This window comes from Lemur catta, chromosome 10 (genome assembly GCF_020740605.2).
Source record: "Lemur catta isolate mLemCat1 chromosome 10, mLemCat1.pri, whole genome shotgun sequence".
NCBI classification, from domain to species: Eukaryota; Metazoa; Chordata; class Mammalia; order Primates; family Lemuridae; genus Lemur; species Lemur catta.
In genome coordinates, this window is record NC_059137.1 from 71,191,330 (window position 1) to 71,210,550 (window position 19,221).

At 35.4% G+C, this 19,221-nt stretch overlaps 1 protein-coding gene across 3 annotated transcripts in view; it reads left to right on the forward strand.

The window, feature by feature from the left end:
- The window catches only part of PCSK5 (proprotein convertase subtilisin/kexin type 5), a 409,990-nt gene that overhangs the window by 142,816 nt on the left and 247,953 nt on the right, over nt 1-19,221 (forward strand). For all 3 annotated transcript variants that reach the window (XM_045562588.1, XM_045562586.1, XM_045562587.1), the window contains exons 6-7: nt 9,999-10,087; nt 13,858-14,030. In XM_045562588.1, coding sequence (XP_045418544.1) covers nt 9,999-10,087; nt 13,858-14,030 — 262 coding nt within the window. The remainder of the gene's footprint in view (nt 1-9,998; nt 10,088-13,857; nt 14,031-19,221) is intronic.

Below are 19,221 nucleotides of genomic sequence, written 5' to 3' on the forward strand. Positions count from 1 at the left end.
TCTTTTAGGCTGGGGCAGGTAGGGACAGAAAAAGAGATGTCAGAGGTCTAGACGGGGGAGGACAAGAAAGAGGCCAAATGGCAGAGGTGAGAAGACAATAGCATTTTATTGGCCACTTGAGTTTTATTTATTTTGGCATTATTTTATTGCCAATATTATTTGTGTTCTGACTGAAACATTCTTTGTGAATCACAACTGATCTTATAAGTAACTAGCAATTCTTCAGGCCTACAATGATTTTTTAAAGACGTTTTTGGGGACATCATTATAAACTCACTGGAAGTTGCAAAAATAGTACAGAAGTCCCCTGTACCCTCCACCTACTTTCCCCCCATGGTAACAATGTAGGTAATTATAGTACAATATCAAAACCAAGACATTGCAATTAATACAATCTTCAGATTTTATTCAGATTTCACTAGTTTTTACTTGCACTCTTGTGTATGTCAGACTGACAATACTTTTCACCTACCAAAAGAAATATTATTCTTCTTTTTTTAAACTTGCCAGTCATTAACATTTGACATATCTGATACTAATTAACAATAGTGACCAATTATTACTTAATACTGTACAGTACACTTTTCATTTTCTTTCCTTGCCTACAACATCATATCTGTCAGGCAGTGGAGCAGTTGATGAATGCTAACTTTCATTAATTTCTTAAAATCATGAATATCTATTCCTAAAGACCAAAAGAAGGATTCACAATGTCTATCGCTAAGTATAAAAGCTGTTATAATGTGAGAGTTTATGCTTAAGATTCTTTCAGTATTACGCTATCAAAGGGTCTCTGAACCTAATCTTGTATTATTTTATGTATCTATTTATTTTTATTTTGAACAAGTTTTCCTGACTCTCTTCTCACTGTAATAAAAAAATTTATCATTTTTGAGACCTCGTGGACTTTGTGTAATTGCATTTACTTCAGAAGCTATTATTGTAATTGAGTCACAACAACTAGTCACCACAAAATAAACTATGTGATTTTTTTTTTTTGCTTCTTAAAAATTTTAATTTAATTTTTTTCCTGAATATGTTTCTTGAGCTTTGGTAAGCTTTTCACTGAAGACAGAGTGGTAATCCATTTTCAGCTATTTTCCATTCTTATTAATCTTTCATTTTTAAGAAGATTCTTGGTATTTCCTTCTTCTAACTCAGTCAGATAATGTATCATGGAGGTTCTATAAAATATACTATCGAATATCCTGTCATCAATACTAATGGAGGAATAAAGTCACTTCTACCTCACACAGCATCAATAGGAGGCAAGAAGTAGGGTATCAGCAAAGAAGTCACATGATCTTGGCAATCCTTCAAAGCGTTAGGAACGTGGACCCCTGTGAGTCTTGCTGGAATAGTGGAAAGTCATTATACAAGGACTCAGGAGACCCTGGTCTAGACCTTGCCTTGCTACATTTTGTACCTTCCAATTACCATCTGACCAAATTTTCTCATTTGTAAAATAAGAGAAATAATATCTGTTTTGCCTGCTTCACAGGGTTGATGTGAGAATCAAATAAGGTTAAAATACTGTGAGAATTGGAGAGTGTGACATAAACACAAGGCGGTAATATTATCATGCACGATATGAGCAGTCAGGAACTTCAATCTTGAATGATATGTTGGAGAGCATTTCCCTATTTCTGGCTCTCCACTCCACTTCTAAGAAGGCTTTTAAAATAAACTGTTAAATGGTTTTCACTTGGGTTCATACAAACACAAAATCTGCAAGAAAGAACAGGCATACCAGATGTCAGAAGGGAATAGCAATGGTGAGAGTAGACAGAAGCCGTGAACACCTGAAGATGTTTTTTCCAAGAAAGGAATGAAATGGAAAGTCATCTTTTTTCCACTTTGCCAGTGCTTAATTCCCTACAGGTGTAATTTTGATGTTCGAGCAAAGCAATTGCAAGTGTAAAAGGAGACCTCTTGTGTGTGTCCTGAAGGCTCCAATCCATTGCTGAACTGACTCGCATCTTGTCTTCAGATCAGTGGTGAAAGCTCAGATAAGTTAATATTTCCACCCCCACTAACTCATATGGAAGAAAAAAGTTCCCAGAGCGGTGTGATGAGAGGAAAAAGCAAAACAAGGAGGGAAGGCAGTGTCTTACCACTTAGCAAGGTACAGCACACCCCATGAATTCGTGTTCCACACACTTCCTCTAACGTGTGTGTGTTCAAATTCACGATATGTAGCAACGAATTCACAGGCTCTCTCTTGTTGGATCTTCCATCTTTTCAGTAAGATAATCCAGGTAAAACTTCGGTAGACCTTTAATTGCAATGGTTTATTGTTAGGAACAGGTAATGGAGTAGATGATAAAACTTGGTAAGAAAAAGCAATAGAACAAAAACTGGCATGATTTTACGTCAGAATACTCTTCAGGAGCTAAAATGATTTATTGAGGTAAAAATCATGTAATAAAATGTTTCACATTTACTAGGGATTTGACAGCAATGACAGTATCTGTCAGAGATTCGGAGAAGTGATGCAACATGAAGCATTTTTTAATTCTTAGCTTGTCTTTGTTCATTTTATTTTAGATCATGTCCTATTTTGTTTAAGTCATTGGTCTATAAATTCTTTATAATTTACATAATTGAGTTATCTTTTGGAAGTCTCGGAAATTATGTATCTTTGTAATATTGTGAGCATATGCAAGAAAGCTTAACAGATGACTAATTTTCCAATGAGTATTTATTACATGAGAATAGCTAGTAAAGTTTATACTTAAGTGCATGGGGGTTAGAGTGCAATATAATGAGTATATTGCTTTCTGGGGACTAAAATCTCCTAAACTTTTCTTCCTATGCTGAAAATACTCCAAATGCTCATACTCTGTGGCCTCTGAACAAACATACATTGAAAATGCAGGCTTTTGTTTTTGTGACTTTTATATTTAACTGATATCATGAACATACTTCTTGTTGACCACCCTTGTTCTTTAGGACTAGGAAAAAATGGAATCTTGTTCACACACTTGAACTTCAAAGAGGTCATGATAATATCTATTTTTCTACGACCTGTTTTATATCCATGTCAAAACACTGAGTCCAACTAACATACAAAAATAAAAATGATGACTGGCACTTTTCTGGGGTAATGATTACTGTCATCTGAAGTGAGTGGGCTATTTAAATGTAGTTGAGCTAGCCAGTTGGACCCTCAATTACAGTGAGCTGCCATGTGTTATTTAACTGATATATAATGCATATGCATCAGCAGTAGAGTGAAGGTTCAGCTCAGGTAATTTCACTGTCTCCCAAAAATGGTTCATATATTATAATGTGGAGTAATGTGCAGAAATCTTTACAAGAAGCCTTTTTATGAGGAAATAGTCACTCTGTTATTCACTCAGGAGCATTCACTAGGTATTAATGATGCATGTAATCCGTGCAGGGCTTTGTACATTTTAGGAATACAGAACCAAGTTAGTTCTTCCATTTTTTAAATAATATGGTAGCATAAATATTCAATTATATCTCTCCTAGTATAGTACATCTAAAACTCCAGAGAAAGTATTAAGAAACTTTTTAGTGCATGGTTTAGCTGGTGGGACACTAAGAGAATTGCCTTGAGAAAGCTCAAACCGGTAAGACTAGGTGGGCACATGCATGTTTGGAATGAGCAACCAATCCCAGGAAGCCTGGATCTGCATTTAACAAGCCAGGGATGGCAGGACACAAGGTAGGATTCTGCATAAAACAAAACCCCTGATACACCATCTTCAGTGCTTTAACTATATGAAGAACAAAACAAAACAAAACAAGAAACCTACACACAGGGAGACAAAGGACATATTTGACTTTCTTAGTTTGGGTAATAGGTGGGACAAGAGGATAAATAAATAACTACCCTTTAAAAATTACTAACAGGGTCAGGCACAGTGGCTTACACCTATAATCCTAGCACACTGGGAAGGACTGCTTGAGGTCAGGAGTTCAAGACCAGCTTGAGGAAGAGTGAGACCCCTGTCTCTAAAAAAAAAAAAAAAAAAAAAATTACTGACAGCATTGATAGGATTTACAACTGTAACTCATCTTACTTACATGGCCCAAATTTTAAATTTTGTTGAACAGTTCCTCCAGATATGTTGATTTAACTTCAAATATGTGGCACAATCAAACTTAAATCTTTTTGGAGCAATAAGATTCCTACCCCACTCTTAAAGAATTCACAAAGATAAAAGCCCAAGCAACATGACTCTCCAAAATGGAAAATTCATTGACTACAAGGGGAAAACATTAATGTGGAAACAAGAGAGCAGCAAACACAATAATGGAATCAGATTCACATATTTTAGAACTATTATATGAGGTATAATTTATATGTATAAGGAAATGAATATTGAAAAACTATCTTGAGGAAAAAAAGACTATCAGAATTAACCAGGCAGATTGAAAAAGAACTTCAAAAAATGAAACATATAAGGTAGGTGTGCACCTGTAGTCCCAGCTACTCTGGAGGCTGAGGTGGGAGGATTGCTTGAGCTGAGGAGTTCAAGGCCAGCCCGGGCAACATAGCAAGACTCTATCTCTTGAATGAAAGGAGGGAGGGAGGGAGGAAGGAAGGAGAGAAACAGAGAGAGAAAGAATAGAGAAGAAAGAAAGGAAGAAAAAGAAAAAAAAGAAAGAAAGAGAGAGAAAGGGAAGGAAAGAAGGAAGGAGAGAGGAAGGAAGGAAAGAGAGAGAGAGAGAGAAAGAAAGAAAGATAGATGTGAATGATGCAGGGAATGGATTAAATACCAGATTAGTCATGGCTGAAGTTAGAAGATGAGTGAAATAGAGAACTGAACAAGTTATACAGAATGCAGCCCAGAGAGGAGGTTCTAGGACGTCCAGAGGAGAGATTAACCCTTAAGGTCATGTGAAAAGGTCTAATATATGCTTCATTGTGAGTCTGAATAGAGGGACTCTGAGAATGATGTAAAGGCAGTTTTCACAGATAACAGATAAGAATTCTGAGGAACTAGACTTTAAACTATAGGTTTAAGAGTTAAATCAAAGAGAAGACATGAAAAGGATCCAGAGAAAACTAGATTGCCCAGATGGCTGATTTCTTATCAGAAACAATGGAAGCTAGCAGTCAGTGGAATGTCATCTTTGAAGTAGTGTTAGTCTAGAATTCTATACCCAATGAAATGATTTTGTAGTAACAGTAAAATAAAGTCATTTTCTGAACCTTCCAAAAAACTTTTGACTATCAAAAGACTCTGAAGAGTACATTTTACAGAATGTTCTTTATAAATAAATAAATGATCCCAAAGGAAAGTATGAGTTACAAAAAGAAGTAAAGCAAAGAATATGGAGTTGATCCTTGAAGAACTCAGGAGTTAGGCACACTGACCCCTCTTGCAGTTGAAAACTCATGTATAACTTTTGATTTCCTCAAAACTTAACTACTAATAGCCTAATGTTGACTGGAAGGCTTACCAGTAACTTAAACAGTTGACTTACATATTTTGTATGTTAAATGTATTATATACCATATTCTTATAATAAAGTAAGCTATAGAGAAGACCGCATTATTAAGAAAATCATAAGGAAGAGAATATTATTTTACTGTTCATTATGTGGAAGTGGATTATGATAAATGTCTTCATTCTCATCTTCACATTGATTAGGCTGAGGAAGAGGAGGAGGAAGAAAAGAGATTGGTCTTATATCTTAGGGGTCGCAGAGGTGGAAGAAGATCTATGTATAAGTAGACCCAAGCAGTTCAAACCCTTGTTTAAGGGTCAACTTTATTTGTAAATCTATGTAAACATTGATTATTTAAAGTAGTAACAGTAATGAGTAATTTCTAGGGTTAAAAAATCCAAGATATCATTATAATCATGGGAAGCTCATACATGAGCATGAGAGATAGATGGGTAATCAGAGTTAAAACATTCTAAATTCCGTGTTGTTTAGAAAAAGAGGATGACTTTAGATTTTGTGTTGTTAGGTATCTGTGATCAAATACCTAGGATTACCACTAAATAATAGAATTATAACAACCAAACTGTTATAGGGAAATAATTATAGAAACAAACATAAATGTATCAATAAACACAGTTATAATAAATGGACTTAGTCTCTAGTTAGAGACAGATAGTCTAGCTTCAAAAAAATATTATATTCTATTGATAAGAGACATAACTAATATGAACATAGAATGTTTGAAAGTAAAAAGAATAAAATAACATATAAATTAAATATTAACTAGATATATTTATTTCTTTTTACTGAAGAGCTCTAGTGTTACTACATATTCATAAATGATTTATTTCACTAAGAAGATTAATGATTTCATTCTAAATAAAACAAAATTGATAGAACTGCAAAGCACATTAACAAATCCACGCTGTAATAAATGAGCTTGATATAATGGATGTATAAAGAACAATTGGAGGATATATATCATTTTTAAGCACATGGAATATTTATTAACATTGATCATGAACTCGGCCATTAAGTCTCACAAAATTCGAAAGATTGATTCATAGAAATTATATTATTTTATCATAAGGCAATCAAGTTAATTGTTATCAAAAGATAATTAACTACCTACATACATTTGAAAATATCAAAACATAAGTAACCTGTAGGCCAAAGAATAAACCAGAGCTGAATTTAAAAATAGAGGCCCTTATAGTCCAGTAGCACTTGGCATTAATTAGTAATAGATACAATGAAGTATAAGTATTCTCATTAAGAGAATTAGAGATTTGAATAAAAATAACTTACGCCATGAAGTAGTATGCAATAAGAGCTTAATGAAGAATGATAGTTAATAATTACTAGGTTCAGGGGAAAATTAATAGTTGAGCTTGAAGCTTCCAAAGAAATAGTTTTTCTTTTAAAAATTGAACATTTTGGCCAGGCATGGTGGCTTGGCAGGAGGATTGCTTGAGGCCAGGAGTTTGGGACCAGCCTGGGCAATATGGCAAGACCCTGTCTCTACAAAAAGTAAAATAAAAATAAAAAATTAGCCAGGCGTGCTATAGGCAAGCACCACCACACCTGGCTAATTTTTCTATTTTTTGTAGAGACAGGGTCTTGGTATTGCCCACGCTGGTCTCGAACTCCTGGCCTCAAGTGATCTTCCCAACTCAGCCTACCAAAGTGCTGGGATTACAGGCGTGAGCCACCATGCCCAGCTCTATACCACATTTTCTTTATCCATTCATCTGGTGATGGACACTTAAGGTTGCTTCCATATCTTAACTATTGTGGATAGTGCTGCAATAAACATGAGTGTAGATATCTCTTTGATGTCTTCATTTCCTTTATTTTGGATGTGTACTCAGCAGTGGGATTGCTGGGTCCTATGGCAGTTGTATTTGTAGTTTTTTGAGGAAACTCCATACTGTTTTCCATAGTGGCTGTACTAAAATACATCCCCACCAACAGTATACTAGCATCCCCCTTTCTCCACATCCTCGCCAGTGTGTATTATTTTTTGTCTTTTTTGATAATAGCCATTTTAACTGGGGTGAGATAATATCTCATTGTGGTTTTGATTTGCATTTCCCCAATGATTAGTGATGATTAGCAGTTTTTCATATACTTGTTTGGTCATTTGTATGTCTTCTTTTGAGAAATGTCTATTAAGATCATTTGCCAATTTTTAAATTGAATTATTTTTTTATTAATGAGTTTAGTTCCTTACATATTCTTGTTATTAATCTCTTGTCAGATGGATAGTTTGTAAATATTTTCTTCCATTCTGTAAGTTGTCTTTTCATTCTGTTGATTTGGGTTTTTTTTTTTTTTTATTTGCTCTGCAGAAGCTTTTTAGCTTGTTGTAATTTCATTTGTCTATTTTTGTTTTCATTGCCAGTACTTTTGATGTCTTACCCAAAAAATCTTTGCCCGGACCAATGTCCTGTAGCATTTCTCTATTGTTTTCTTCTATTAGTTTCATAGTGTCAGGTCTTAAATTATTTATATCTTTAGTCCATTTTGATTTGGTGTTTGCATATGGTGAGAGATAGGAGTCTAGTTTCATTCTTCTATATATGGATATCTAGTTTTCTCAGCACCATTTATTGAAAAGACTGCCCTTTCCCCAGTCACCTTTGTTGAAAATAGGTTGGCTGTATATGCATGGATTTATTTCTGTGTTCTCTATTCTGTTCCATTGGTCTTTGTTTTTATGCCAGTACAATGCTGTTTTGGTTACTATAGCTTTGTAATATATTTTAAAGTCTGGTAGTGTGATGGTAGACTTTCTGGTAGCCTCCACCTTTGTTCTTTTTGCTCAGGATTGCTTTGGCTATTTGGGGTCTTTTGTGGTTCCATACAAATTTTAAGATTTTTTTTTTTCTATCTCTGTGAAGAATGTCATTGGTGTTTTGATACAGATTGCATTGAATCTATAGGTCTCTTTGAGTAATATGAAAATTATTATTAATTCTTCCAATCCATGAGCATGGAATGTCTTTCCATTTGTTTCTGTCCTCTTCAATTTCTTTCATTGGTATTTTGTAACTTTTATTATTGTGATATTTTCAGTCTTGCAGTTTTTATGAGGTTTGGTTATATTACTTTCATGTGTTGTTAACAATTTGACAAAATATTCTGTACTCTTTGACCCAGTAATTCTACTTCTAGGAGTTTGTCCCAAGGTATAAAATGATATACATACTCAAGGTTGTTCTTAATATCTTTGTTAACATTAGTGAACAACTGGGTAAAGTTCCAGAAATAGAAGGCTTATTAAAAAGCTTACAGTGTGTGTATATATACATACAGACAGACGTACACACACCACACACATATTTGTATATATACTATTTAAAGAATTGTGCAACATATTAGTAACCCTTAAAATAACATATAGGTTGATATTTATATAGAAGTATAAGCATGACATTACTAAGTAACAAAAAGCAGTATGCAATATCTCTTTAATGTAAACTTGCACATGTGCCTATCAGTTGTAAACAGTAACTTGTTTATAGTTGCACAGACGGCAGAAATACCCCATGATGAGTGTACTCTAATCCAGCTATACTGTAAAACACACTGTAATAACTGTCACATCCCTCTTCTGCAGCCATGGCACACATTAGTCGTCAGTCCTGGTGTTCTTTTTCTGGGCTCCAACATGCCTTAGAATTCTTCTCAACGTACTGTTTAGGCCACCATTTCCAAGCAAATTGTACTTTATACTTGAAATTTTTTTGCCATCCTTATAACAAAATTATCTTAGAAATCCTTTCAGCTAAAAGATTTTTCTGATCAAGGAACAAAGTAATTGTGGCAAGAAATAACAAGGAATGCCTTTCAAAAAATCATTTTAATTTACTAGTATCCACATTTTAAAGAAACAGTAAAAAGGTGAAAATCAACTGGTGATATAAATGTTGATAATATATTTTATTAGATAAAATATTTCAGCATGTAATGACATAAAACAATTATTGAGATATTTTACCCTCTCAGATTTTCAAATAAAATTTTTGAAACCCAATGTGTGTTTATAGTGCATCTTGTTTTAGATAATAAATTTTCTTTGGGAATACTTGATCTGTATTTAAATTTGCAGTTTACAAAGCAGAGTCTCATATCCCTCTCACATTTTCTAATAATGGAACTGTGTATTCGTTTTTAAAATTTGATTAAAATTAAATAAACTTAAACATTGAGATGGGGTTGCACCAGCCACACTGCAAGTGCCTAACAGCCACGTGTGGCTGGTGGCCCCCAGATGGGTCAGTAGAAGTTTGGAAGATACAAAACACACCAATCGGCCTTAGCCTTCAAGGAGATTTTCTGATTGGGAAAGCAAGATATCAAGAATAAACATATTCAGAATATAATCCAAAACAATATAATTAAGTGCTGAAAGTTTGCCATGGACAAAGTGCTACTTGGGAAGGAAGTTCCAGAAAGGCCACAGCTGGATACCCTCTTCACCACTTTGAAGTCTGAGTGGTGGCAATGACCTGTAGAGTTGGTGAGAATGGAGCGTCCTGCTTTAGACAGTGTGTGTGTTCTGCCTGCAGGCACGGGACCCGCTGTGCTGGCGAAGTGGCGGCCGCTGCAAACAACTCTCACTGCACAGTCGGCATTGCGTTCAACGCCAAGATTGGAGGTACGGGGAACAAACTTGCATGGGTATAGAAACGTGCCAGTTAGCTCTTTTGCTAACTGGCTTTAGAACCCTTTTTAAATGAAACATAAACTATCAGGTATATCTTTCCATAATAGTGTTCAACTATTGGTGATGGCAAAATGACCATATTAACATGTGTGTTAAATGCAGTTCAAGACTTCGAATAAAAACAATTAAAGACTTCCAAAGCAGTATCCCTAAAGTGTTGCAAGCACTTCTCTTTAAACAGGCTTGGAAAAAGGTTATCCAGTAGTGAGGATGGGCATTGACATTTGTACCAAAACTATATAATTGGTGCCAGGGTCAGAAAAAACTAGTAATATAAACATCAGGCCATATCTCTGTAGGAAGAATTTTGAAATTTTCTTAAAGCAGAAATTCCTTTTATTTCTTTCTTGCTTAGGCTTGACAAGAAGTTCCTTTTAATTGTAATTAAAATGGTAAATGGTAAAGTCTTCTTTTGTAGTCCCGTAATGTAGTGATACTGTTTTCATGAATGATTCAGACATCTGTACATATGCACACCTATGTACAACCTCAACTATGCCTATGTTTACTGTAAGCACCCAGCCAAAGCACTATAAATCCAAGCATTTATAAAAGCAAACTCTAACTTTCCCATTTGTAATCATCTTGGTAAGCAACAGCCTGGTGCCACAGCCACACACAATGAGAAGAAAACATTATAGTAGATTTTATAGAGCTTGGTGACTTTATTATGCCTGGCCTGAAGGTGTTCCCTAGGGGTCTCCTAAAAGGTGTCATAAGATGAATGAAGCTTCTAGAACCAGGCTGACCTCCTTGTTTCCAATGCACTACTTGTTTCCAAGTGGTAAGCAGAGTTGGAACTAAAAAATAAAAATGACCTTTCTAGGATAAGAATATAAATATAGAGGGTCCTGTATCATGAAATATTTAGAGTATATAACAGAGCTTAGAAAAGGTTCTCTGAAACTACCTTGAGTGTCAGTCGACAGTACATTTGACCTCTCTGTTTCCTTTATTTCACTCTGAATTCTTAGAGTAAATGACCAGTAATTAGCTATACTCAGGGAGCATCTGCTATGTGTCAAAGGGAATGCAGGTGGAGAAGCTGAGGAAAGGAAATGAAGATGACATTCCTGGAAGAATGATGAGGATTCTGGAGGCCCCTGCTCTTCCCAGGAGAATCCGATCAGTGGCTGCCCAGTCGACCCTTCTGCTGGTCCAGGACACAGTCTCTCACATCACTGGTCCAGGACACAGTCTCTCACATCCACAGACACACAGCCCAGAGCCTCAGCATCCCTCTCAACACAATCCCAGCATTCCTACTGACCTTGAAGGAATGAGGGGATGAACTTGTGAACTCACAGAAAAACCGCTGACCTAGCTTAACAGTACCTTAGTAAAAAAAAAAAAAAAAAAAAAATGATGAATGTATAGCAATGACTCAAAAATGTTCTAAAACAAGAACATTCTGAATTATAAATTTAACCCCCAGACCCAAGGCATGAAGGCTTGGAGTTAAATGAGGAAAAAGAAGCAGACTTTTATCTTTAAACATGACTAAATGAAATTCTTTTCTGTCAATTTTTAAACAGAAAATTAATAGTACCCTCTAGGTGTGATTTAGCAAGCATTTTTTGCATGAACTTCACATAAATTGCATGACACTGAAACTAAATTCAGGTGTTGTGTCTTAGTCTCATGTTGGCATTTAGACACTGGTGAGATTATTTTGGGCAATTATAGTGTTTATTTCAGACCTCATGGTACCAATAAAGTAGTTTCATGTTATGCTTTTAAACAGGAAATAAGAAGATATGGTAGTTCGTTTTTCTTTGCTAAAGAACATGAAGATGAAATTTGAATATTCCTATTAAATTATAATAAACCAGTGGCTACTCAGGACCTGCACACGCAAAACATTGTGCTGGGTTTTCTACTCCCATAAAACAACCTACTGACACACTTTCTAAGTACAATTTCCATTCCACAATTTTTAATGGGACTTGTTCACAGCCTTTGTTCTTCACATCACGTGTTAAAATGCATCTCTTTTAAAAATACAAAAGTCTAGAGGAAAAGCTAATCAAGAAACATAACAACAAAACGCAATGTCTTTAGAGATACTTGAAAAAAATGTAATGTTGACTAGGTGTTAGGTGACAGCAGGGACTTATTTTCATATTTTTTGTAAAAATAAAGGATGAAGGGTCATATCTGTCATGGAATTTAAAGTAGTTCAACCTAATTATATTTTTGGATTAAGAAAATGTGACAAAATGTTAACAGTTGTTGAGTACTGGCTATGTAGGGGTTTTTTGTTCATTATTTCTATTTTTCTTTTAAGTTTTGTATTTAAAGGTTTAACATTTTTTTAAAGCACGAAGAAGGCACAGTTTCTTTGAGAATATTTTGGTTTTCTACCAGTATTCCCACTTCAATCCAAATAGTATCTGAAGCTGCCTGATTTGTGGTTTTATTATTTAATCTCCATTTATTGATAATCAATAAAATCTTGAAATCTTACTGGATAAAAATATTTTCCTAAGGATTGTATTTGGCCTGTAAAGGTATAATTTTAAAATAATACAGGGCCGGGCGTGGTGGCTCACGCCTGTAATCCTGGCACTCTGGGAGGCCAAGGCGGTGGATCGCTCGAGGTCAGGAGTTTGAGACCAGCCTGAGCAAGAGCAAGACCCCATCTCTACTAAAAAATAGAAACAAATTATCTGGCCAACTAAAAATATATATAGAAAAAATTAGCTGGGCATGGTGGCGCATGCCTATAGTCCTGGCTACTGGGGAGCCTGAGGCAGTAGGATCGCTTAAGCCCAGGAGTTTGAGGTTGCTGTGAGCTAGGCTGACGCCACGGCACTCACTCTAGTCCAGGCAACAGAGCAAGACTCTGTCTCAAAAAAAAAAAAAAATAATACAATGTCTCACAGATGGTATTTGGTTTAAGCTGAAGGAGAGATATGTTTACTTAACAATTAGATGTTTTGTTGTTGTTGTTGCTAGTCTTCAAAATAAAAAAGGAAAGCCTGGCATTTGGCATATAACTGATTTCTGAATATCTTAGTGCCTCCTTTTGTAAAATAAGGTTAATAATAAATTCCTATCTTTCTGATGGGAATATACTTAAATGAAGATTAATGACTAAACATTGCTGAACCCTTTGAGAACTATTTGAAGTGTTACATGCACAGAGAGCATGCTCATTTATTATTTGACTTATAAATAACTTAGCAAAAAAGAAATATATTAAGTTCACGTCAATGTTACAGATTAGTGGATAATATTAAATATGGAAGAAATAAGACCAACCTGACTTGGCAGCTTTCCAAATTTTATGAGATGTTAGAATGTTTTATACCAATTATGAACACAAGGTGCTCAATGAAAAGAAATTTAAGAAAGATGGATTGCTTGAGGGTCTCCCTGTCGAGTACTCACACAGAGAGAGTTGAGGAGAAGAGACTTTGTAGAGGGTATTATAGGGATTGGAACCTTGGAAAAAGAAAATAATAGATAAAAAAGATTTTAAGGAAGTTTTGCTTTTGCTTTTTTACATGCAGTGTAATTTCCTTTCTCCCCAAGATAGCGTCCACAAAGTGTGCATTATCCTTTTACTGGCAAAAATATGCTCACTTAAGTGTTTCATTAATAATTTATTCTTTCCCTGCAAAATCCTACAACTGGGTTTTTTGGGTGTCACATAGTGAAGCCTCTGTGATGAGCTAGTCCTCTTTTCTGATTTGAAGGGGTGCGAATGCTGGACGGAGACGTCACAGACATGGTGGAAGCGAAATCGGTCAGCTTCAATCCCCAGCACGTGCACATATACAGCGCCAGCTGGGGCCCAGATGACGACGGCAAAACTGTGGACGGGCCAGCCCCCCTCACCCGGCAAGCCTTTGAAAACGGTGTTAGAATGGTAGGTTTTAATAGCACTTAGGCTCATACTGTGTTGATGGGTGACAATTCTTATATGTAAGAATCTGTGTGTTTCCTGTCCTTCAGTCTGGAGGGGTGGATGGAGCTCTTAGGCTGAGCGAGCAGAAAGGCTCATGGGAAGAGGTGTTGACATTTGGGATCATGAGTTATTTCTCTTCTGCCAGTGCACTAAGAGATAGAGAGCTTCCTCTGAAGAGAACAGAGGTACATTTAGATGATTATATTAGTTCAAAGGAAATATGTTAATTAGTATGTTAATGTTGCATTCAGAGTAGTCAATTTTTGCGATTCGGAAATTGGAAATATTGACACTGTACAGGTGGTGTTGATAGATCATCCAGTAGAACTCTTGTGGGCCTCTCCCTTTTATAAGTCTCTCTCTAGTCTCACCTGTGTCCTAGGATGGTATTTTTATACTGGCTCCCAATCTCTCTAACCAGATAGCTTAACCCATCAATATTTTCCTTGATTTCACTAAAAAAAATCATTGACCACTCTCCCTCCCCCCAAAACTGACCACATAATGATTTCACTAAAAAAAATCATTGACCACTCTCCCTCCCCCCAAAACTGACCACATAACCTAATATAATGTCTGTTTCAAGGTACAGATCTTAAGAAATCCTGTCTTACTTAAGCTAAATAAAAAACAAGGATGGTAATTTTTATAGTCACAAAAGGGGGAGACCTCCACCAGAAGCAGTATCTTCCTCTTACTTTCTTGTGAATGGACTTCGGGGTGATCTAAAGCTTACATTTAATCATGTTCAGTTAAGGCCATCATTGATCTGGCCCCAACCTTACTTTCCTTCCTCATCTCGTTTTACTCCTTGCAATGTAAGTGTGCTCCACTCTTACTGTGCATCAGCACCTACTGCTTTCCTTCCAAATGGCACCGTGCCCCACCCCCAAGTCCTTGCATTGTTGGCCAAATCCTATTTGACCTTTAAACCTCAGCTAAAAGTTTACTTCTTCCCAGAACCTTTCTCCCTGCCCAAACTAGAATTAAGTGTTAGCAGTTCCTATCTACCTTATATTCTTACTGGTATTACATAGAGTCCTTATCATATTATGCTTTATATCAGAATTAGTTCTGGGTGTATCTTTCTCACTAAATTGTAAGTTCCTAGAGAGCTGAAATTATGCTCTACACATCTTTATGGGCTTTGCAAAACCTAGACCGTGCATTGAATTCTAGTAAGTATTCAATAAAAGTTGTTTGAATCAAATTTAATTTACTACAAATGAAGCTAACCACAGGGTTGTTATATATTCAGCCCAAATTTGAAGCAGTAGAATGCATTCGGTTGATTAATGTAACATTGTAGCTGGAGTAAAAATAATAATCATTCTCCCATATCTTTGTGGGATTGGTGTTAGGGTTTTAATGGAAAAATGATCTAAGCCATCTCCTGGTTATTCTCAAATGGACTGGAGGGAAAATTATATACCTGTTCTGTAGACACTTCCTAACTAAATGATAGTTCAGGTTTGATTAAGACATTCACTTTTCTAACTCTGTCAATTTTCAGCTACATTAGAGCCCATTTAAACCATAGGATAATGTTTTAACTCATTGCTTAGAAGTTTCCTTTCAAGGTGCCTTAACACCAAATGAATGTACTCTATGTAATCTGGTGATTTCATTACCAAAACCATGGACTGCAAATTACTATTCCCTATCTCTATGCCATCAATAGAACAATCATTCAAATTAAGTAAACCAAGCTTAATTCATATTTAATCTCAAGTTGTATATGTATGGCTATTATAATAAAAAGCAGTGTGAAACTTCTCATTGATATGAAAATACTTAGATTAGTAATGCACATAGCGTCATGAATGTGCATATACATGTATAGAAAGCCTAGTAGCCAATAGCTGGTTTTACCAACAGATTAACAGGCATGTTACTGAATCAGATGGCATGAACCAATGATTTTCAAATTTATTTTTGCTGGAGAATCTTTTGCTCAATGAAAATCTTAACTGGAAGCTTAGTGTGTAAAACAAATAAAAAAATACTGTACTTTGGTTGCAAAAAGAGTAAAAAAGGGTCAAGATTAGAAAAAAATCATCTGAGAAAGCTACTTAAACACATAGGAAGATTATATTCAGAAATAAGTAATTTGGAAAAAATTTACTCTGTAATCATTATTAGTTAACAAAAGTAACCTATGCTTATTGTAGCAGATCATACACACAAATATGTAAAGATGAAATTAACAGTAGATTTCTCCACCCAACTAGGTAATCGTTGTTAAGAATGTAGACCATGTCTTTCCATACTCCTGTGCACATTAACATGCCAAACGGCATCATCTACCCCTGCACATTGCTGCATTCACCACACAATCTACCACAGGAGTCCTTCCAGGACAACCCGTAAAACAGAACTCATTTGTTTCAAAATGTTTGAAGTATAGAGATATCATAATTTTTTCAACAGTCAATTGAAGATCTTTCAAGATTTTAACCTGTAAAAAAGGAGCTCAGTTTTAAGACATACCATTTAAATTTGAGGTAGTAACAAAAGAAATACCTTCTAAAAAGGAAAAATTATTTTCTGGCTCCTAGCATTGCACATCTAAATATGGAAAAACAGTAATGACCCATTTAAATATAAGGTCAACAGGATAGCATTTTCATGTGTTTAATAGGCTTTCTGGCTGGGGTAGGGTTGAGTCCAGTATCCATCATTCACTTCTCTCTGACCATGTATAGATCAAGGTACCATTCTGTTTCCATTTTCTCATCTGAGGTAGGTGAAACGAGTACTCACAGAGATGTGATAAGTGTTAAATCAGATTATAATGCATATAAAGTAATTACCATAATGCTTAAAATATAATAAATCCACTTAATTTTGTTTTGAGAGAAAAGATCATGTTCTTCCAAAAAACTGTTTATATTTGTCCTTCGTACCTCATCCTTCTCTCCTATACCATTTCCACACTACAGAATTCTAGATGGTTCCATTGAGTTACCTGTTGGGGTAGATTAAAAATAGTACAGTCCAAGTAAATATAGACTTTCTGAGCTCTGTAAAGTCATTTATTTTGTTCTTCCTGTGTCTGTACATGCCTTCACTTTCATTTGCCCCTAAAAGCACATCTTCAATTTCAGTGTGATAACCTCTGGATATATAAATTCATTCCAGTTATCCATGTTTGTAGTCTTGAATTTAGTTTATATTTTCCCAAAGGATATTTCTCTAAATATCTATGAATATATAATTTAATATTTATAAGCAGTATATTAGATAGTCTTTTCCAGGAAAAAGAAAGCTTTTACTGCTTTCTGTGTTCTCAGGATCCAATGAGACAGTAAATTTGATAATCTTTTGAGATTATTCTAATTTATGTTTTTATATAATACATATCATCATGTATATAGAAAATAATTGGATAAAAACTTTATGCAAAGTTATATTATAGAGTGCAGTAAAGAAATAAGTGATTTATTAACTGAGTGATTTGAGGAATGAAAAATAAATGACTGATGAAATAATGCCTTCAGTTCGCTAACTGAAAACCTATGCACCAGCCTAATGTCACTCTGACCTTTTGGGGTTTTAACTGCATCCTCTATAAAAATGCAGAGATTTGAATTTGTTCATTCATCCTATTAAATTTAGTGAGCTCGCACTTTCTATACAATGTAGATAAAGAGATGAAAAAGACATCTAAGTTTTTTATGTACTACATAAAAGTCCCTAAATTCTAGCCACAAGACGAAAGACAAACAAGCAAAGAAATATTCAAGACTGTTTCAGCAGAGGATAAAAGTAATGAATGAAATTAAACATGGCTGAGGGAAGGCAGAACTGCTTTAGTCAGGGAGGGCATGGTGTCCTCTTTGAGGAGGTGATATTTGAACGGAGACTTAAATAATAACAAGCCAGGTGTGTGAAGAACATGGGGGAGTGAATGTTCTATGCAGAAGGAACCCCAAGCAGGGAAAGATTTTGGTGTATTCTCAGAACAGAGTGCTAATTTGGGCTTTGGAAGCAACGGGAACAGAAAGAGGGCAGGGGGAGATGGTTTGGAGGCGTAGGCAGGGGCCAGCTCAGCAAGGTTTTCTAAACCATGGAGGGTATTTGCATTTTATTCTGTTATAAGAAGCCATTGGAGATTTTAAACAGAGTCATGGCCTGACCTGATTCACAATTGTAAAAAATCACTGCTGTGTAAACAGTGGGCTGTACGTGGGGTGAGGGATGGGCAGGCAAGGGTGGAAGATTGAAGTGGTCCAGGGGTGTGCTGAACCAGGATGGCAGCAGCATCAAAACCACCAAAGAGATCAGCCAGCAACAGAGAGAAGCCCAAGTATCAAGCAAGATTTTCAGAGGAAATAAGTAAATTTTGCTCAGGGAGTCCAAGTATTGATTGCATCCATTCCTTCTGCTTGCTAATCAAAAAATGTAGCAAATATTGGATTTCAAAATGCTCCCTATTTGTTTACTATAAGATAAGCATTTGGCTCAATAGAATGTAACACTGTTTCCAAAGACTTTAACAAAATCAGAATTGATTCAATTTATAGCTCCGTTAGAATTAATATGCGAAAATTGCATTAGTAAACCTATGTTAAACAAACCATGTCACAGTTGACAACTTTCTCCTAAGGAATGCATTTTATTTTATTTTAAGGAGCTATAAAATTAAGTGCAAGAATTACAATTATAAAATGTGGGATGCCTATAATTAGCAATAATAATAATAGCAGCATGAACAACATTTAAGCTTTTGGCTAGTCTATTGTACTATAGGCACTCTTCTAAGCCCTAAAATAGATAACGTTTAATCTTCATAATAGTGTCATAAGATAGGTAGTGATTATAGAGATGAATACTTGTCATTTCTATTTTACTTGGCACATCTAACCTTCCACCTTTATCTGTGACCACATACACTCACTTTTCTCCTGTTAACTATTGTAATTAATTTTTCATCTCCTACCTTCTCCATTTGTTCACTGGACCCCATCCCTTCTTACCTCATTGAAGACCTGTCTCAAGCGACTCTTTTTTCTTTTATTATCAAAATTTTCTCTCAACTCTATTATTTCCATCAATATATATTCTTACTGTTAATCCTCCTATCCTAAAAGAATGAGAGGAAACGCCCTCTCTTGTCTTATCTCCTTCCTAATACTGCCTCATTTTTCTT